At 41.8% G+C, this 22,251-nt stretch overlaps 1 protein-coding gene across 1 annotated transcript; it reads left to right on the plus strand.

The window, feature by feature from the left end:
* The first annotated feature begins 1,340 nt into the window (after positions 1-1,340).
* Positions 1,341-20,876, plus strand: tiparp (TCDD-inducible poly(ADP-ribose) polymerase). Its single transcript, XM_079466549.1, has 6 exons — positions 1,341-1,848; positions 2,562-3,468; positions 15,237-15,417; positions 15,944-16,131; positions 17,896-18,171; positions 19,807-20,876. Exons 2-6 carry the CDS (start codon positions 2,588-2,590, stop codon positions 20,252-20,254), a joined length of 1,974 nt encoding a protein of 657 aa, XP_079322675.1. The 5' UTR covers positions 1,341-1,848; positions 2,562-2,587; the 3' UTR covers positions 20,255-20,876.
* Positions 20,877-22,251: the final 1,375 nt, after the last annotated feature.

Here is a 22,251-nt window from a genome sequence, read left to right on the forward strand (position 1 = left end):
TAATCAACATAAATGTCCATGGGAGTGCGTAGTGTGTACAGCCCAGTTATGAAAATGCACTGCTCAATTTAAACTACAGTGATATCTGATGTTTTGTATGGTTCATTATAACCTGCGAAGCCAAGCTGGTCATCCGGCGGTCACTGAACTGTTGCTGCTTTTCAGGGCAGGACGTGCGTCCTTCTGTACTTCTCGGAGCAGGATGTTGCCATTTTCGCCACATTTTTTTCTGCTTTTCAGGTGGTGGACGCTGGTGGGAGGATACTTACCTTTGTATGTGCGCGCATCTGGGCGGAAACTCCATATGGAGAGCAGAGGAGAATTGTAAACGCGCGACGATTTAGAGACAGCAATGACTTGCCGCCATGTAAAGAAGATAGATAACATAATGATATTTAATTTGTTGAATAAAAAACAAGGTAGACTTGCTCTATAATAATAAAGTAAGTTTGCTGCCGTAACATTGTAGCAGAAGTCAATCTTCATTGATTATTACGTCGGAATGGGTGTGTGGTTCCTAATCGGCCTAGAAAATCGCACGATATAAGTACAAAAGAGTTACGTAAATAGAAACAATGTCGAAACTCTTTGGTCATTTTTGAACCACTGTCTAATCGGATTCAACGATCTATATGCTAGGCTATGCTAAAAGCACAAAACGGTAAAACTCAACTTGTTTACTCAGTGGGAGTTATAGAATGAGCCCATTTCCAAAAAACTGGAGTGTTCCTTTAAATTAATTTTCTTGTGATTTGGCGCTGTGTAGAAAATCAAATTAACTTGACCTGGCAATGGTACACTGTACGATATGTGAATAGTATTAAAATAGGGGAAGGCTCATTATCAAAACGCCTAAGAGCAGAGCTGTTTGTCTCAAGGGCAGAGCCATGGGAACACGCACACGTCACTCCATTTCACTGTAGATTCCGCTGTGAGGGAGGGCTCGTACCGACATGTCTATACACAAGATACACAACGTGTTTTTGGGCGAGGTACAATGTGAACTTGGCTACAGAGGCGTAGCCACCCAATTATGCTTTCGTGTCTTTTTGCTCCCTTCAAAAGCCATTTTACAGTGTAGGGGATATCTGTTCAAATGAAATGAAGACGTTGTATGACTGTGTCGGACTAGTCGATACTCGTTCCACGGTCAGGTGTGTTTACAGTCCTCATTTGCGTGGGGTATTTTTTCTCATTTGCAGTTGGTATGAATACAGGTTTGATCGGTCGAGCAGTGGATAACCTTTCACCTCATTTCAGTCACACGCGTCACATGGTCACGGTACAATAATGTATGGTGCGCTTTAAACGCATCGATAGTTAACACGCCTTTTTTGTTCAGGGAAAACGATACCGGATGACCAAGGTAACAGGCTTAACTAATGCTCCAGTGACCAAATTCCACTAAAAGCTGTCCTACAGAAACTCACTTTTAAATGCACCTCTTTAACTGTTCTCATTTCCCCTACTGAAACATTGAAATGATTGATACATGTGGAAAAACATGAACCAGCCAGTGTCCTATAATTACAACACCTGACGAATTGTGGAAGAAGCAAACGAGTGGGGTGAGTCAAAACACATGCACGCATCGGACAACTTCCTGGTTTTTTTCCGAGGCTCCGCCCCTCCCGCGCGACGATTGGACGAGCGAGTCTTATCGCGCTCGTGTTCGACAACAGCTGCGAGCCGCTCAGACTCACTGAAGAGACGGACGGGGACGCTTCGCTCGTTGCAAGAGCGCTTTGTTCACGCACTGCCATGTCCTGTTTGTGAGAGGAGCGCGGAACCCCCGGGACAGGCTACGGGCTTTGACTGTAGCATCACAGGAGCCGGGACGTTTTACAGGTACATTTGGAATAGATCCGAATATGTGAAGCGTTTAACTGAATCCAGAACAGGGGAAAAAAACAAGCGGCGTTTCTGCGTTGCGCACGGGAAATATCTACGTGTATGTGTATTTGATGGTCGATTTGTTGAGAAATACATGCGAGCTTGTGCATTTTAATAAGAACGGGGCTCATGCGCCGCAGTGGGCAGACGCGCTGTCGCTGGGATCGCTTCAACACAGGCAGTACGTGCGAACTAGAACGAACAGCTATTGGCAACTGGCACGTACGCTCCCGACTCCTTGTATCTAAATCAGCCATCAAAATATTCCCTGGGGATCGTTTGGCTTGTGTTAGACTGATGTAATTGCAACTAGCATTATTAAACGATGCTGTTCGTGAGGGATAACTCAAAACGATACGTTCGTTTATAATAACGGATGGATTTAATCATTATTCCGCTGCTTTTGGTTGGTAAATGGGGAGGGGGGGGGTCTTGAAAGAAACTTTGTGTTTCTGTAATGCCACCTCCTCCCTCCCTCTCCTTTCTAGAGAAAGGAAAGGCTTCAGTTTACGCCCTGCTAAATGTATTGATTGGTCATCTAATAATGTCTTGCGATGCGTAAGCTGTTAAGACAAACCATGAAGCTTTTTGATGACTATTTAATATTACGCATCAGTTTATTTACAGGGTCCTTTTTAACAGAACATTTCTCTCTGTTTTTGAAATAGGTGTCGGTGGAGGAAAGTTTTTAACCATGCAGGAGGTGGTGGAGACCACCGAGTCCGCTATAGCTCTACCCGTCGTGGAAACTGGAGAGTTTACCGAGCACCAGATGGGACTCGCCGACAAGATCCCTTTAGTGAAGCCCTACTTCAAAAAGAAACACGCGCAGAGAAAACTTGACGCAAAGTGCTTACGCGCTTTAGAGGACCCTATTTTAAGTACGCTATTAAACTCGGACGCTCTCGTGTCAGGGGACGGCGTGTTTGTTCCGCGCAACCCGTCTCGACCTCAACGGAATATATGCACCGCGGCCATGGAGAAGCAGGCGAGGATTAGTCAGGTGTGCCTGAAGGAGGAGGATGAGGAAGGCGCCGTGTCCGCGCTCATGGTCGAGGACTCGGACGCTGATGTGACAGTGAGCGAGCTCTCCGGGGCACAGAAGGTGACGGCCATTCAGCGCGTTACAATAGACGCTAATGAGCGACGCTTCCAGCCCCAGGAGCGCGACGTGGCGGCGCCCTCCTCCGACGTTCCGGGGTCGAAGTTAAATGACATCTACACCGCTGAGACCTTGCAGGGTGCAAATTGCCTCTCCATCAAAGAGGGCTCGCTGAAAGGCGAGATCTTTCAGGATAAAAGCGAGGAGGCCTCTTTGGATCTAGTGTTTGAACTTCTGACCCAGCTCCAGTATCACACGCATCAAGGGGATGACGTATCGATTTGTGTGGATTTCCTCCAGGGTGTCTGCGTCTATGGCAGCGACTGCGCGCAGCATCACACCGTTTTACCGTACCACTGGCAGATCCGCAGAACGGACACGCAGATCTGGCAGAGCATATCGGATGATTCCCAAGAACAACTGGAAAGGCTTTATTGCAATCCGGACAACGAACAAGTCCGTCTTAAGTTTCTGTAAGTGTTTCTGATTTTACCTCCGGGTCTGATACCCATTTTCATTTAAACCTCCTGGGCAACTTGAATATTTAATGAAGCAAAAGAAGTAGAGCTTAGAATTGTGCTTTGTGTTTTGGTCGGTGAGATAACATGAGAAATGGTGCCAGGGCGTATTGAAGGAGCCAGCTAGTGAAGCGCAGTGCGTGACCGGAAGTTTTGTGCGTGTCGTGGAAGAGATAGATGTGACTCAAGAGATTGCTTATAAGCCTTCCGTTGGCCAGGCTGACATGTGGAAGCGTACTGACAGCTGTATGCCGTGAACTCGCACGACCCGCCCCTACTTAGTTTTGTCAAACGCATACACATACGCACGCACGCTCCCACTCACTGTGGCTTGCGTATAGGCGGTCACACGCACTTCTTGCACTGACAGAGAAGGGCTCACACGCAAATAAACGAGCTTCAGAGACACACACACAATTATACAAACGCTAGCTCGCCCACACGCGCGCTCGGACGGGGACTCGCCTTCATGCACGCACGCACACACACACAAGATAACCTCATGCAAATCTCGGTTTATAAAAGGCCTACACATGCTTCCCCCCTATTTAATACGTACATCGACTTGCTTGGACATTACCGATCTTACTCTCTATCACCACTTTTTGTGTCATAGAAAATAAAAAAAATGTTGACCCAGCAAGATTTTTTTGTGGGTCCCCTTTGTTTGTGATACTGCACATTAGGTCCAAACGCAGTCTGTATGCAAAATTCCTTTACAGAAGGAAGCACTCTTGGTGGTGACAAAGCAAAAACTAAAGACCCAGTGATTTTAATGTTTACCATGACTCAGCTCACGACTACTTCCTCCTTGAAGATAGTATTGTTGATTTGACATAGTAGTTTTCCAATATGACAACTATTTTAAGGGCGAACACAGTTTAATTATTTGCTTCAGTTCAGAACGTATTTTTAACCCAACTAAGGAAGTCATATACATCTTGGATGGTGGATGAATAAATTATGCCTTAATGCACTGTAACCTTGGATGTAAACTTTTGCTAAATGCCAAATGTAAATGGACACATGAATTTCTTTGCTGGCCTGCCTGTGTGCTCTGAAAGAACTGGCTAATAGAAACCTGTTTTATGTTAATGGCTTAAGCCAACCATTTACCCCATGCGGACTGGGATTTCAGGGACCCACAGGGAGCTTTTTAACCACACCCATATCTGTTGAACCCCCAGCTCTGGCTGCTGGTTTGCAGTTGTAGATTACATGTATCATATATGCACAAAATGCTTCTTTTGCAATGTTGCAGGGTGTTTGAGGACAGAAATGTGCTTGTCTGTATGACAGATGGCCACAGCTTATCAACATTAAAACGGCATGAATGTAATTGCATTAGATAACATTTATCAGTCTTGGTTGGTTATTTTAATGAAACAGCGTAAGCGTTTGATACTTTGTCAAACCGGTGGTTTATCTGCTAGGGCAGTTCCCAACCTTTTCATGGTTGTGCCCCTTTGTAAACCCATTTAAAGAACTGGCGCCCCCCCATACTGTACATTGAGGATGGATAAGATAATGTGTCAGATATACATAAAGAAGTAAAAGATACCTGTGTATGACAGATTGATCTCAAGAGATCTGATTATAAATGTAAGAACCCTGCTGATAAAAACAAAAGAAAGCATCACAGAAATCAATGGTTTCCATTAAAATACCATTGTGAACCATTAGCTTTTTGCATTAAAACCATTATAACATTTTTGTGTTTTGGGCAATATTCCAAACGGATTATTCGGCCAGATCAGGAGATCGGTGCACATTTCATTGATTTTAGCACAGGCAAGAGTTTATTCGCAGTTTATAATACAGACTGCGGTGTGGTGTCAACAGCTTTAAGCAGCCGTCCAAGTAAAAAAATATGAAAAAAGGCACTTTATTTACATGCTACTCCCTTCATTCGCACTTTATACTCATCGTGAGAGAGAGAGAGAGACTTGCGATTATTCTGAAATTACAGTCTGAAAGACATACTTGTATGATCTACCTGTTTCTTAAGATGATGTAGAGGTAATTGCTGTTGCTTCCCAAGTGGACGTTTGCCTACTTTGTAGATATTAAGCTTTTGCGCGCACCCTAAAATTGCACTGCGCAGGACCTACAATGAGTCTGCGTGGCACGCTCGCAGCTTCGGATCAAACACTGCCCTCTGTCAATTAGCAATCGCGTCCCTCTGTGCATTCGCAATCGTGTTCCTAAGATTTGGGCTTTGGGGAACTGTCGGGCCCCAGTACCTCTGGTTGAGAACCACTGTGCTAGCGCACCTGCATGAACTAGAAGGAAATCGAGATAACAAACATTTGAACCAGTTGGTTTTGGTTAGAAATAGTTAACGAAATAGAAAGTGAAGTTAATTCTGGGAAAATAAGCATAATTTGGGTTGTTATTGTGTTATCTATAGTGATCTCCAAGCAAGATTTAGTACGGCTTAAGTTTTCAAATTCTTTTTATGTTCCTGCTGTGTGCTTGAATGCCATTGCAATGTGACGATAGCACAGGCTGTTAGTGTTAGGTTTCTGTAATCTTAGAGAGCCAAACTTTTATTCATCATTGTAGATATTCCTAACAACAAATAAACAGGTGCTGAAAGGTTTTGGATTCTGGCGTCATTGTGCAGCCATGTGTGAGAATTGCGACCCTTGATCTTGAGGGTTTGGTCTCTATGGAAGCAGCTGAGGGTGAGATGATTGTGTTTGTCACACAATCTCGCTGTTCACTAAGGGCACAGTGACATGTAACTAAGGTGTTTGCTTGTGTGTGCGAAAGGAGATAACATCTTAGACCGGCAATGAAGTTATTCTCATGGGTGAGGTCTCTTTGATTCTCTTTCTTTTTGCGTCATTTCGACTCGTATGATCTTTTTGTCTCTATTGCACTCATGAAAAGGTATTCAGTGCCATAGGAATATATATCAAAGTACATGCCGTCTGATTCCGTCAGCGTGTATCTTTTACTTTGCTCAAATGTATTTCCAGCATAAACAAAAGCGGCAAAGTATGTTTGTGTTCTTCTCTCGCTGAGAGAAACAAAGAGTAAAAGCCACATAGATGCTGGATTGTCTGAACAAACAGTTCCTTCATGATCCCGCATGTTGCAACAGTAGCGCACGTCCTGTTAGCTCATGGCCTCCAGAACATCCTGAGACTTTTCAGAGACTTTTTCTTCTCGTGAGCAGGAGGGAAGCGAGAGTGTTTACTGCCCTCAGCACCACTGAGCATGTCCGCCATGAATGGAAACTTAAAAAGGGGAAGTCAAGCGTGTTGATTGAGGTTGATTTTATTCCCTTTAAATCTCTTGAAGAGGAAGAACGTAAAGCCCTTTGCACTTCATAATCAACTGTCAGTCAGATACTTTATTGCTCTCATTGTCATTCAGATGACCTTATTGCAGGAGAATATCTGTGCAGGTATCGTGTTATTACAGAATGATAGAGCTCACTCCTCAAAAACGATGTAGGTCTTTACTAGAAATAGGGGAAATAGATTTTTCAAGGATTTGCAGTATTTTACCGTATCATATTTTATCTAAAGTATAATGTAAGAGGATATTGTTCATATTGAAGGAAAAGGAGATTGACCACTGAAAACTAAACTCTGTCTTAAGCCGTATGATAAGGAGATGAAAGGCGGCCCACCCTTTAATAATGCTGTGAAATATAACCATGACCCTGCAGAAATGTGTACTGCCAGGTTTTGGAGTTCAGTGAAGCATTCACACTTCTGCTAAATCTTCCGCTGTGTCTACAGGGCAACGAAACTCTTTCGTGTAAGCATTTTAAGGGGAGCTGTATGTTTTAGCTGCATCACGCTGCTCTCTTGCGCTATAGACACGGCTTGAGAGTTTTGGATCGAGATGAGTGATGGAAACCAGTCATCTGTTGAATAGCTTTTTTTGGCTGACAGTAAGGTGAAGTCAGCGAGTGCAGGGTTGCATTGTGCTTACTCATAAGCCATATAAGCTACGGGATGTCCAAAAGTCATCTGGTTGTACCATTAACCGAACTGTCATTCATAAACATTATAGTCACCGTCTAAGTGTTTATATTCAGGAAGTGTACGTAACTGTAAAGTATATCCCTTTTTAATATTCAACTTAATCAGTGTCTGAGTGTGACTGATACAACTTGGACAGGTGTCATTTGTTTGTATATCTGCTGACTATGTCTTTGCACTAAGTTTACCACCCGCAGAGTTGACTCTCTTATCTCAGGGTTGGTACTGTGTGATCAGGTGTGTGTGTGTATTTGTTTAATTCCTCTCAGACTGTGACGCTCGTGCTGGGTGTGAATGATGCTGGCATGCGGGTAGCTCACGCTGAGCACGTAAAAGTGAGTTGTATGCGTGTCATTAAGATCATGCAGTGATTTGAAAAGATGGACAGCAGAGCCTAGAAATACGAAATTTCTCTCATTTGACTCCCCTCTTTTTTCTTTCCAATGGAATCTCTAGTGTCTTTGTCTAGTAGTCTGTCAGAGACCACAGATGGCGCTTTGGTCGTGTGTGCCGGGGGCCACAGGGTGAAAGGCTTATCATGTGTCTTTCAGACTGTAAAAAAATCTTTATTTTCATCTTTTTTTTTACAGTGAAATCTTCCCTAAAAAGATTTGTTTTTCTTGAGATATTAAAACTTATTTTTTGATTAACTGATGTTTATTCTCTAAATCATTTGGCAATTTGTTTTCTTTCTTATATTAAACACTTCCAAGCCAAACATAAAGAGGTTTATGAACAGAAAACGATTGACACTTTTGTTGTTTCTTTTGTAGGCGCTAATAAAAACATAATTTAGTCAGGAGAAATTAATTTATTGGCATTTACATTAAAACGGACATCCGCCTTAAAAAGTATTGAAGTATAAAAATGTGACCATTGCTCAGCTCCAAAGGCATCATGGGATCGAGAAGTGTCAATCTGCACTCACGAATCTTGGCGATAGCAGTAGTAGACCATCCTGGTATTTCTCGCCTACTGTTTTTTGCCTACTGAGGTTTCAGACATACTATTTGTGACCCAATCTTATTTTCGCCTACTATATAGCAAGGAAGTAGGCGATGTTGGACGCAAGTTACATGTCTGATCCCCCTCTATCTGATTCTCTCCCTTTTTCATTCAGCCAACTTGCTTACGCCACCATACATCAGATATCCTTATGGGTAATTGTATTCTCTTCAGTGCACTGTGTGTCTGTTTAGAGCTGGTAAAATCAGCACAATAGTAATTATTTAGCTTTTAGAAAAGCAGAACCGTATTGTCTTTTAAATCTGCCAGCTTGGTTTAAGTTCCCATGATTTTGCAGAATGGCTGGATATAGGCTCAGTTCAGGAACAGAGACTGCCCTTGTACACTGTGGCTTCAGACTTTGTAGTCCCATTTTTAAATGATATAGCTCAGTTCCTTAGGACAGTGAAAACTGCATTCACCTAAAAACATTCATAGATACATAGATGCATACTTTGTACTGAACCAAATTGGAGTGCAGTGGTGTCACTTCAGTTTAAGACTCCAAAAGCTCGTCTGAGATGTGTTGCATACAAAGCCTGTGTCTCAATCAGCTCCCTTGTTCAGTAGTCAGGGCACTGACCAGGGAGTCAGCTATTTCAAGGGCTGTCTCATTTTCACAAAATCCTTGCTCCCTATTTTCCCTTACTGGAATTCACGTGACAAGTTTTGAAAGTCAGAGTGATTGTGGATTTGCCGGTTGTTGATAAATTCCAGCTGTGATGTTTAAGCAGTCACAGGAAAATATGTGAACGGTGTCCCAATGAGAAGGAAGCAATGGTCCTTACCAGTGCCCGGACCCGTGTACACAATATACTGATTCATGATTCTCACGAGCAAGGGAGCTTATGGAGATACGGAGAGATTTGTGTCCTGACTCCATGTCGATTTTGATAGTCCCTTTAGAGTAGTTGTCGCTATTTGTATGTATGTGAATGTAAGCTTGTTCTCATGCAGCACTGTATTTAAAAAACACAATTCATAACAAACGCAAGTATCAGTCTTTTCAATTGTCAACATGTCTAGAGCTAGCTAGCTAACGGAATAATAACATATTGAGTTAAGTCAAGAGTAATCGAATCGTAACACTGCTGAATCTTCTACCATGACGCTACGTTAAATCGACCTTTCTTTAATCATTTACGTGTAGTTTATTTAATGCGAAATGCAGAAGCATTGCACTTCTGCTTTGTTTTTTTTTTACACCTTACCGAGACAATTCAAATGAGTGTGTGTGTGTGTACATTAGCTGATCTCAGCACCTGACACCACTGAGTCATCACACGGTTACAGGTCATGGTCACCGTGACGGTGAACACAGTCTCACGATTGGGTCAGGGGGATATTAAAGGAGCGCAGGGCTTACAGGTAGAGCAAAGCAGGTTATTCTCCCATGACTCCACCTCATAGGTATCGAGAGATAAAAAGAGATAAAAACTGGCTTGTCAAGCTCTGTCCCTCAGCACACATTGATGGCTTTAATTACCGTCCTCCTGGTTATTGTTTACCTATTCACTACTCTTTTTCTCCCGTATTCAACTTTCTCTCGCACATTATCCCTAAAGCAGCTTTGCGTCAGTTTTCGCTTCCAGAAACTCGTGCGTGCATGTGCAGACTAGAAAATCCCGAGGCTTGATGAGCCCAGAGAATCAGTCGTTGCACTTGATTTAATAGCTGGAATGTTATTTTTCTAGCCGGAGGTCGGGAGGATTCAAGCAATCTCAGGGATTCTTGGTATGGGGTGACTGAGCTTTGTCTGCAAGGCAGGGTAAGAGGCCGGCGGGTCTTCTGTTGTTATCAGCACGCTATTACTCGGTCCGTCAGGCGCCCTCTCGGATAACAGTCACCATGGTTACACCGCGCACAGGTGGCCGACTTCGGTTCGGCATGCCAGGCTGGAGAAAGAAGCGAGTACTTGTGTGAAAATGAAAAGTGTGTGTTGGTGAGCCGCTGTGAAATCTAGTCTGTCAGGAAACCCGTGCGAATGTGTGTGCGTGCCGGCGCGAAACACCGAGCTGGAGGTATCACAGACATACCTCACATGAGTGTGTGTGTTGATGCACATCTCAAAGAGAAACGGTAACACAATCGCAGCGCTACACAAAACGTGCATCTGTTTGTGGTTAATCAGTGTTGTGAAATCGAAGCTGTGACGCCTCCCACTGTTGGATAATGACAGTGTCTGAGAAATGACATCATGAATGACATTGCAGGTTTGTCACTCTAAATAGAAAAGAGCTTGAGTTGTTCTTAAACATTGTGTAATCCTCTCAGCTCTCTTATTCCATGTTGTCTTTACCTCGCTGCGCAGTCACTTCTGTAACCACCCATTCCTCCCTAATCCCAGAATGCCCTGTTCTTTTCTCATTGTACTGCATTATGAGCAGAGCGTTCTGGACAAAGAAAGAGCATTACGGAAAGCAGGAACACAAAGAAACTTCCTGCATAATTTTCGCCAACCAGTTTTCTTTTATCTACTTTTTTTTGTTTCTTCTCTGGCTGTTTTTGTGTTTTTAATTCTTCGCTCTAGAAGTGATTGTTCTCGCTAACGGCTAGAAATGAAAATGTTCCTATAGCTCCGATGACGTTGTGCTAAATGGAGCAAAGATTGTGGATTCTGTTTTTAGGGAACATACTGATAGTGTATGTCTGTATGTCGCCTCACTTCTACATCTGCCAAATGCGCAAATGTAAATGAGGCTTGCTGTTATCAACTTGTCAACCGATGATCGAGTGTTTGGTTATTAAGTTCTACACGCTTTTAAGATATAAAACTGTCTGTCAAGTTAAACAGTAGTACAGACACCTGTGCGTTTTTTGCTTGTTTTATGCAAAAACACACTATAAATAAATAAACACTCTAGTCGGCACTTTTTTTGCTGCCTTAGATCTTCAAGTACAATCAAATTGCCTTTTCAAGTCATTTAACATACTATTTTACATTTGAAATGTGTATTGTTGTAACCATTAAAGTTACAATTTCTACTTAATTTTATGTTTCAACAACATTTAAAATGAAATGTAGAAATTACATATCCGTTAAAGGGATAGTTCACCCAAAAATAAAAATTCTGTCATCATTTACTCACCTTATAGTTGTTCCAAATCTGTATAAATGTTCTTCATACTGGGAACAATTAAACTTGTAGTCTAAAGTGCCCCAGAACTGTTTGCTTTCCTTCATTCTTCAAAATATTTTTTTGTTCAACAGATTCAGAACAAATAAATGAATAAAGCAAATTTTCCTTCTATGGTAGTCAATGGTGACAAAGAACTGTTTGGTTATAGGCATTCTTCCAAATACCTTTCGGCGTTCATCAGAACAAAGAAATGTATACAGATTTGGAAGAACTTAAGGGGGAGGAAATGACAGAATAAAAATGTTTGGGTGAACTGTTCCTTTCAAAATTTAAAGCAGCAATTTCTTTACAGTGAGGTTCAGGTGAGTTTGAAATCATTGTAAATATACAGCATTGACTGTTTGGGATAGATTAGCGCACAAGGCGTGTATTCAATTTTTTTATATTCCTGCTGCTTCACGTGAATAAGGTCAGGTGGAGCATAAGAGTGTGACATCCAGCGGTCTTTCGGGTCACCGTGCCCTGAAGATATTCTGGTATTCGATAGCGTCCTTGCTGCTGTATTGAGTGCAGATGACTTGGCATGAGTCAGCAACACTCAGAAGCGAAACTAGCAACAGAGCTATTCCTGCAGAAGGATATTTGGGTTGTGAAACCTCTGACTGGCAGCAATTCAGTAAAGAAACACAAGAGCCCAGCCCTGTCTTGAGTTTCGCATAATTGAGGATCTTCAATTTTTGTTTTGCCTGTGAGAGCGTTTTTGTTTGCGGGATGTTGCAGAGAGGGAATGGTACGTACGTGACGCACGTTTGTTCCAGGTCATCCTTGAAATGTTGGGAGGACATCAAATTGCTTTTATTTTTTCAATGCACTGTTTAAATATACCCAAATTTCCAGCTTGGCTCTTTTTCTTCAAAGAAAAGATTTATTGAATGAAGTCAATTTCGCACTTGGCGTAGAAAGACAAATTACAAAAAAAGATCTGTGTAATGCATTCGTTTCTTCTAGACAGCAATAAGATCAAATGCAGACGTTTGATGAGATCTTCGATTGTTTTCCTTATAGGAAAACGTTTCTGAGAAAAAGGGACAACTTTGAGACCATAATAAATAAGTGTTTTGAACGATGAAGGGACTACCTTGGAACAATATTTTCGACAACAATTGTTTCCAGTATCTTTAGCCAAGTTGTTTTTTTGTCCATTCCTTCAGTCGTTCAAAGCTGTCACTTGATCTTGTGTGCTTGCAACCCTGTGATAATGAAACTTTCCAGACACACCATTATACACATTACCCACATTTTGCCCTTCTGTGACCTGGCATGTAGGCAAATCTGTTAGCGTCCTCTCTAGTGTCCTGAAGAACATCAAGACTCGATAAGTTTGGCTACTACGCATCTGGTACCTTGGCCTGATGGCCTGGATAAAATGGAGTCTGGTCTCGGGCGGAGAGAGCTGGTCTCGGTTGGGTTTTGTTGGCTTAGCCCGGGCCTGCATCTGCTGGGGCACAGTGTGTGTTTGTGTGCCCGGAACTGTCTGTAAAATACAGGCTGTCCTGAACATGCTGATTTGGAGGGAATCTGAGTGTGTATGAGTGTAAAACCCATAGCGTTCCAGCTGAAAGGACACAGTGTGTGTCTTTCACTAGGAAAAGGGCAATTTCAGGGGTTTTCAGGTAGACAGTCAAGGTTTGGCAAGGATTTCTGGGAGGGGCTCAACCTGTTGACACACTGGACTTAATCTTTGCAAGGACTGCTGGGAAACTATCATCGTGTGTCTGTGACTCATGGAGCATGTGTTTGCGGTGTGTAAATGTTTGCGTTTTCGTGCATTTGTGTGTTTTACTCAATTCAGTAGGTCAGTTAGGACAGATACGATAAGCATCTTTCCTCTCTGTTTCTCTCTTGCGTATGTGAATTCTGGGCCTGGTTTTGTTTGTCATGCATTTTTTTAGATCAGATTTGGTGTCTCTTGGAATGATTTCAAGTCAGAAAGACATTGCGAGAGTGAGAGAGGGAACACGATTAACCCTCATTTGTTTATTCGCTCTTTACTGTCTCGCTTCTGTCTCCCCTTCCCCTTTTTGGCATCTCATGTGCATGTTGCTCTCTTAGATGCTCTTATTTTATCTTTACGGTAAGCAGACTGTTTTATCATCCGTCTCTGCCAGTTTCCCATCATTTCACTGTCTAAAAGGGTGATTCATCTTGCAATGACATGTCAAGACTATATTTCACCACATAAAACAAAATTACGCAAACATTAAAGCTATCCCTGTCATACACAATGTTTTTTAATTAAATGAGCATAAATATAATTCGGGAAACAATACGTTCTACTTTACTAGTGCACTATGTACTGTATATAAAAAAGTAAAAAATAGAATATTCTTCACATGTGGACAAGCTGAATTGTTATGAAAACAATGTCACCGAGCAAGCGTAATATACTCTTCATTGTATTTATCAAAAATCTATTTCTATTTAAAAAATTTAGCAGTGAAATATGACCATGTCGCCAGATTATGCGAAAGTCCCCAAAATGCTAGCCAACTTTCCTATGACAAGTTCAAACAAAGTCTATTAAAAGGACTCAAGTCATGGCAGTTTGGTGTGCTGGTTTTTTCCCCAATTTATTGCAACATGGATTGTTTTGTTCAAACAATACTTATGTTTAGTCTAGTATTGTCATGTTTTGAAGGCTTGTTGAAGCCTTTTGCAGTTAATTGTATTTTGTGTGTATGTATCTGGGAGGTTGTTGAGATCATCTCTGTGCCCGGGCCCGTCTGCTGTTTGCTGAACTCTGTGTTTAGTCTACATCTTGTCTGTCCGCCACGTTCGCTTATAAGTGTTTCTCTTAGGCCTCAGTCCACCCATCCTGTCAGAGCCCTCTGTCCTTCTGCTGGGCTTCTAAGATTAGCTGTCTAAACTGTAGATTTTGAGTGTTCTTGACAGTGTGGGTCTAGTGAGCTCATGGGTTGTCTGGGTGTATTGTGAGAGTCTCTGGCCTTCATGGGTCCATCTTAATGAGAAAACTAGATATCTGAATGAAATCAATTTATTTTTATTTATTAAATTCTATATTTTTTCTTTCTGATTTCAGCCGTGTCTATTATAGTTGCCTGATTGTCCGTACAGTTTATGTTGATTTACTTATGTGTTTCTCTATAAGTGGAATACCCAGCGTTTTGGGAATTATTTGCTCCTCTCCTGCCCAGACGTTTCACCTCTGACCTCAAATCCTCTTCGTGTTAGAGCATAAGTGTGATCGATGAGGCCATTTTTAGTGAGCCGTACAACCCTGGAGGGTGACCTAAAATGGCCATGGTCTGCACGCAGGGGGAAGTTAGGGTTCAGGGTTTCATCCATCCTCTATCTGCTAGGCAGTCTGACCCCTCATTGGGCTTTCGGGATTTTATGAGCATTGTCGAGCCGCTAAGATCAATCAGGACTATAAGAAGGTCTTTCAGTTAGCCCAAGGTATTTCGTGGAAATTAAATTAGATCTGTTGATGTCATGGCTCAGGAATACATTGCATTTATTATTTGCTGTCTGGATCTGATCAGTGTTCAGTCTCATGTTAGATGTGTGTTTATGGAAATGTATGTGTTTACATTTGTTTACTTTTGTTTAAACGCAGGGGTCGAGTGTTTACATTGGTCTTCAGCTCCATGATAGTTTGTGACCTGGAGTTTGACCTTGTCAGGCGCCTGTCCACGCCCTCCAGCTCCACAGCCACAAACACAAGCCCCACCCCCAGCTGTCTGACCGTCTGGAAGTACTACTGCAGAGATAACTTTGGATGGAGGGAGTACTCCGAGGTAAAACATCTGATCCTTCTCTTTTTTTCTGGTGAAATAAACACCCAAACATTGCACTATAAACATATCCATGTCACGTTTAACCTCAAAACTCCCCAAAAAATCTCATTATACTTATTGACAATTCTCTTTAGATTCCCATTATTGTAATGCAATATTATGTTAACTTTTGGTTTCGATGCTGTAGATTTTTTTAAGCTGTTAGATTGCGCAGCTCTGTGTTGCATTGAATAGATACAGTGTTGGTGGTAGGTATTCAGTTTTGGGAGTTAGATTGTTTGTGTTCGTGTTGGGTCTAAACTAAAAGTCGAAGACGTCCTGTTCTGCTCACAAGCTCCTGAAATAAGAACATTGCGTAAGCGCTCCTTTGAAAACAGAGCCCTTTATTTCCTCTGAAAATCTCTTCTGATGGAGACATTCTGACCGCTGCTTCGGATGAATCGAGTGGGAATTGAAGCACATTGAGGTGGGCCGTTTTTGCCTCGTACTTTGACTAACTCATTTCCTGTCTCTTTCCATCTCACAGCCAGTGGTTCGACTGATTGAAGAGGCAAGCGGTCGCGGTCTGAAGGAGGTCCGTTTCATCACGCTGCAGAATCAGTACATCCTGAACATTCGCGAGGGCTTCCAGCAAAACGCAGTGTTCGGTTTCCGCCGACAAATCAAAAAACGCCCACTGTTCAGGTCCTCCATCTTGCTCACACCTTACCTCCAGTGAGTATTTGAAAAACCCAGCCCATTGCCACATCTGACATACTGAAAGTTCCTATCAGGTTCATTATGATCTGTAGCTGTACAGGGCGTCTATTGTCAGACACCCCGCGTTCTCACTAAATATCCAGTAAGATACAAATCTGGCTCTCCGACACCTTGGCGACTTTGAATCTAAGCAAGTCAAATTCAGCGCTCACAGAGAACGTATTGGACACATTGCAGTTTTCCCATCAGTAAGGGGGTTTAAAGAGATTCCTTTTTAATTGCCTCGAGGACTGCCTGTGCCTCCAGAACACTTTCCTGAAACATAATATTCCTGCTCATCTTACTCTAGAACTTCAGCATATAAACTAAAAGTCACAGGTCAGTCTTTCATGAATCTCGAAAATCTATCACGGGACAGGAAGCTCTGTTACATCTATCATGTGTTGTTAGCTGGGATGTTACGACGCATGATGCATCACGTCTGCTTATTTACAGGAATATATCCGTAGAAGCAGCAGATATAAAAAAAGTGTTGAGGAAACGGAGGGGGTAAATGCATTCCAGACCTGTCAAACAGTGAAAGATCGTTCAATTTTACCATTTGGAAATCAGATTTTGGGGATATTTGTCCTGTCTTTCATGTATCGAGTCACTCACAAAGACATATGCTTTATGATATTTTATATGCTGCTAAATAAAATAAAAATGTTTAGTTTATTTGTGTCTATTTGGTAATAATTTACAAGTTATTTCAAGCACCAGTAATTTAGTATAATGTACAATAGTTTTTCAAACAAAATCATTTTTTATAATTGATCATTTTATCTTAAAATTTCATGGTAAAAAACACCAAATGTTTTTTTTCAGATCATACCATTAGCAAAATCTTGATTTATTGCCCAGACTTCAGTCTGTCTCATCCTCATTATTTGGCTCCTGTTGTCAGGTAGTCTCCTGCAGCGTCAGGAACACATTGTCCTGAGCACAGGGGTGGAACTCATTTAAGCGATTGACAATTTGGCTGAACCGCTCCTGCACCAGCTGACTTAATGTTCAGCGAGCAACATAAATCTCCCTCTTGCACATACACACAAGCACTCTTAAACAAACAAACCCTCAACAGTTGGTTTCCCAAAAGTGTTTGCTTGTCTAGTCATCTTGCTATCTCTCCAAAATCTTTTTGCTCTCTTCTATTTATTCACTTTTCCTCGGTGTTGCTCTGTGCTTCTCGGAAAAATATATGATGAATAAATCGCTGCAGTTCCAGCAATAATAGTTAGCTTTAGAGAGAGAGAGAGAGAGAGAGAGAGAGAGAGAGAGAGAGAGAGAGAGAGAGAGCGCAAAAGAAGAGCAGGCATAGCAGAAGAAAGTTAAGAGATAATACAAATATATGACAAGAGTAGGTGAGTAAAAACACTGAAAATTTTGAACGAGAGTTTAAAAAAAGAGAAATAGTTTAAATTATATGTATGTAATATACAATTATATATATATATATATATATATATATATATATATATATATATATATATATTATTGCTGAATATATATATATATATTATGTAGATATAATAGATCTTACACATTTAAAAAAATAGATAGAAAACATTTTTTAATTATTCAAACAAAATAATTAATAGGAAGTCTTCAAAACATATAAAAAAAATTCTAAACATGCTGTGAATCTAGACAGTAGGTAAAATGTTACTGTTGATGTTTTATGATTTTATTTCATCATTAATGCTCCTAATGACATCATGTTTTTGCTCTCTCCTCCAGGACTCTCGGTGGCCTTTCCTCAGCATTTCTCTCCTCCCTGGAAAATTCTGGAAACCAGCCTCTCTCTCCCGCGCCAGTCGCTCCCTCCCGAGTATACCCAGAGACCTGGTTACCCATGACCATCAGTCAGGACTTTCTGCAGGTGCCCGTCTCCCGGGACGACCGCAGCTACCGGACCGTCTACGGCCTCTTCCACAAGACCGTATCCGAGACCAAATTCCGCATCCTCAAGATCCTCCGCGTCCAAAACCCTTTCCTCTGGGAGAAGTACAAAAGGTGCGGTAGAACATTCCCAAACGTCTAAATCCTTTGTGTTGGTTAAAGTTGTTTAGACTATTTATTTGGAGCCAGAGCGGTGTTTAGTAAACACTGAGATTACTAACTGCCAATTAAAAGGTTATCAGGAACGATCTGTCCCTTTAAACATCTGTAACAGTAATGTTTGACCACACCCACTTGTAAGAGCCGAGGTTTTAAAGTTGTTTGTCTTCCCGCTGCTCTGTGTTTTTACAATGTCTTTGTTGGTCAGAAACAGATGTGATTGTGGTGGATACGTGAGGTGTGAAATGTAGAGCAGAGGAAATGCATGCGGGTTAGCAAACGTTTTAACAAATGTTGGTTGTCGTAGAAACAAGGTTTCTTACTATCTGTTATGGGCTAAACGTCACAGAAAAGGGGTGAGTCAGGGGGAAAGGGTGACTGCTGACTCACTATTTGTGCGTGCATGCGTGTTCGCGGCTATATGAAGCATGCAGGAGATTAGCTAGTCTCTGAGCTCTTTGTATCTAGTAATGCATCGCTAGAGTGTTCGCTGTCTCTGATGGAAGCGTAGCCATGTTTGGAAATGAATAAATGCGGCATGTGTGGAAAAATAATATGGTGGTGACAGAATGGGTGTACTGTAGCTGGGGCTGAATGGTATTGAAGGAATTTCCTTCAGTATAGTTTGTGATAAATAATTTGATAATGCTTTTAATTTGTAGAATGTTCATATGCTTCAATATCTCTAGTTGTTTTGAGCGTTTCAGGGGAGTCGGCCAGTGAGCGGGGGGCATAAGCGATTATTTGTTTGCATCGGTGTAAAGAACAGAATTGACCTGCGGAAAAAAGCAGTGTGGGAATGAGGCTGAAATAACAGAGACATTGACATACATGGAGCTGCGCTTGCAGGCGGCATGTTAAGATAAAGCAATGGCCGTGACCAATGGGTCTAGTTGGGGCAGCGGGGTCACCGGAGGTCTGGCGGTGTCACGCTGGGTACCCAACTGATCAGAGGCTTTCTCTCAGCTAAGATGACCTCACGTCCCCTCTGCCTTAAACAATAGAGGCACAGATTCGGGCTAATGGAGCCTTGTAGCTGACTGGGTTCACTCAGGTCTCTGGTGATCATTTGATCACTCACGATTTTGGTACCCTCTTACTTCTCTGTTTCCACTTGACCAGATGACAGGCCGAGCGCTCGGGAGTTTGCCTTTTTGTCTTATTTCTTGATCGTGGACAGCTGGCACGCTCTGATACAATTTTTTTTTCAATTTTTCAATTATTCTGTCATCATTTATTTACCATCCTATTGTTACAAACTTGTTTAGGACTCTTTTAATTGTGGAACACAAAATAAGATATTTTGAGAAATTTCTCTGTGTTTTTTTGTCCATATAATGGAAGTTATTGGGGGCCAGTGTTGTTTGTTTACCAGCATATCTTTTATGTTCTGCAGAAATAAAGTCATACAGGTTTGAAATGAAATGGGAGTGAGTAAATAAAAGAATATGCATTTTTGGGTGAATTATGACGAAGTGTTATTTTAAGTACATTTTGGACCCTGATGTCATACACAATCCTAATATGTTCCCAGAATCAGTTTTGATAAACCATTTCATTAAAGCATCTTTTTCTATTTGCCCATGACAGGAAGAAGGATTACATGTCACGGCACATGTCGGAGATGGATCGCATGCTGAACGAACGGCACCTGTTCCACGGCACGTCCCAGGATGTGGTGGAGGGCATCTGCAAGCACAACTTCGATCCACGCGTCTGTGGCAAGCACGCCACTATGTTTGGCCAGGGCAGCTACTTTGCACGCAAGGCCATCTATTCGCACAACTTCTCCAAGCGCTCGCCCCGCGGCGTGCACTACATGTTCCTGGGCAAAGTCTTGACGGGCAAGTTCACGGTGGGCAACCCTTCCATGCGCCGACCGCCTCCACTGAATCCGCAAAACCTCTCTAGTGATCTGTTCGACTCCTGCGTGGATAATTGGATGGACCCACAGATCTTTGTCATCTTTAATGACGATCAGAGTTATCCGTACTTTATTATTCAATATGAAGAAGTGGGCAATATAGTAGCTATTTGAAGAGTGACGTTTGTGTGGATACCTGCACGCTAGACCGGCACGGTCAGACGGTTAGGAAATGAAAACGGAGCGGTTGTGCTCTGGCTCTGCGAATGCAACTCGTGGACCGTATGGGATACATTCGACCGTGGAGAGCATGGGAGCAACAACCAGTTACCCTCATTGCTGTGTGTGAGGGTTAATGTGTAACCATTTAGTGCCCGTCTTCTCATCCCCCTCCGAATACAAATGGGGGATTGTGTGTATGTGCGCGCATGTGTGTGCGTGACGTCTCTCCTCAGTGCTGGACAGTTTAGTGTGTGAACCTCGTGTGTGGACGTGTCTCTGATGTGGCTTCCGTAGCTGATGGTGGATTTATATCCGTGTTAATCAGAAGCCTGTTCATGGCTTGCCACTCGGACTTGGGGCTGTGTTTGCAGCTTCACATCGTTTTTTTCCCCCCAAAAGACTCACCATACCCTCATTGCTGCCATTTACGATCCATACTTAATTTGTGAAAGTTGTAAATATGTTCTTGTTTATATTTGAACTGTGTGCCTTTTGTTCATAAATAAATTGTTTATTTATGTTAGTCAATGTAACAATGAGTAAATAAAAAAATAAAGAAAACGTTTGAAGCTAGGATAATTTTTCAGTGTGTTAAAGCGTTGTTACAAAACGCTGAAAGATCAAAGACAACAGTTCATACAGTCAACCGAGCTTTGGGTCAAAATAGACAAACCTAAACTTTGGGTTATAAATTGCCCATACGCTCTTAAAATGTTGGGTTGTTTCAACCCATTGTTCGGTCATATATAAACATTCTTTTATTTTAAGAATTAAAATAGAGTTATTTTAACCTAACAGTTGGGTTTTGTCCATATTTGACCCAACAATGGGTTGAAACAACCCAACATTTTAAGAGTTTACAATTGATACTTGACCTGGTGGTTACATTTAGTGATTTGTAATGGTCTTGTAAAGGGCTGAAGTCTAAGCAGTTCATGATGCTTTTGTTGAGAGGAGTCGTGAAAGTATGCAAGTAAAGTAAAACGGACCAGTCACGCTCAACACTACCAGTCAAAAGTTAAGGAACACTTGAGATGTTTCTTATTCTTATTTACGTTTGTAATTGTAAAATGCCAAGAGAACATTTCTGCAAATTCTATAAAAAAGGGGGCTAGACTGAATATGCTTAAATTTAACAAGTTTAATATTTTGTTTTAGATGTTTTAGCAAAAACATAATTCTGATTTGTGTTAGGCTATTTCCATTACCGTGTCGCCCCCACCCCCGTATTTGTCAAATAATATAATGAATATGCGTGCCGATAAGATGTGAAATGTGAATCAGGCCTTATTCTACGGTTTTCCTGAGCATACTTGTTCATGTTTTTCCACATTTAAGAAATGTCTTTTAATATTTCATTTAAACAAATTTGACCAGTTTTATGTTTTATGCTGCATTTCAAAGGCAACTGTTTGCTGTTGTATTCCAATTTAGATTTGATGACATTTAAGCTTGTTCTCAAAAAGAAAAATGTGTCCCACCTTCTCAATTCTCTCTTTCTCTCTTTCTGTCTCTCTCTCCTTTTCTCTTGGACGTGCTCTCTAGGGGTTCTGGGTTCCTAAGCTTCATGTTTAATGAATCCCAGAGCACCAGACAGACCAAGGAGGCAACAAGGGAACATAAGCCCCACCCAAGAGCCGGCCAGTTTAGGAAACAACAGCAGGTCCCCAATTCTCTGATGATATGCTTGATAACCCTCCATTCCCAACTTCTAACCCAGCGTTCAATCGCTCCCTCCGTTACTCTGTCTTCATCACATCCCATTGCAATCACTTTGAGGATTAAAAATAATGCCAGTGACTTATTTACTTTGGGTCATTGTGTCATGCTGGTTAGTGCCTGATTTGTGACTAGCTGGCAGCCTATCTGTAAAGTTGACCAGCAAAACATATCAGATGAAGCTGATACACAAAGGTAGTCTTGCTGGTTAAGCTAGAGAAACAGCTCAG

This window comes from Barbatula barbatula, assembly GCF_947034865.1.
Source record: "Barbatula barbatula genome assembly, chromosome: 10".
In the NCBI taxonomy this organism is placed as follows: Eukaryota; Metazoa; Chordata; class Actinopteri; order Cypriniformes; family Nemacheilidae; genus Barbatula; species Barbatula barbatula.

Bases quoted from the DNA above. Each gene is read 5' to 3' on its own strand.
- tiparp (XM_079466549.1), top strand. From the start codon at position 2,588: ATGCAGGAGGTGGTGGAGACCACCGAGTCCGCTATAGCTCTACCCGTC. The intron at 3,469-15,236 runs GTAAGTGTTTCT...GTTTAAACGCAG, and splicing joins CAAGTCCGTCTTAAGTTTCT to GGGTCGAGTGTTTACATTGG. The intron at 15,418-15,943 runs GTAAAACATCTG...TCCATCTCACAG, and splicing joins GATGGAGGGAGTACTCCGAG to CCAGTGGTTCGACTGATTGA.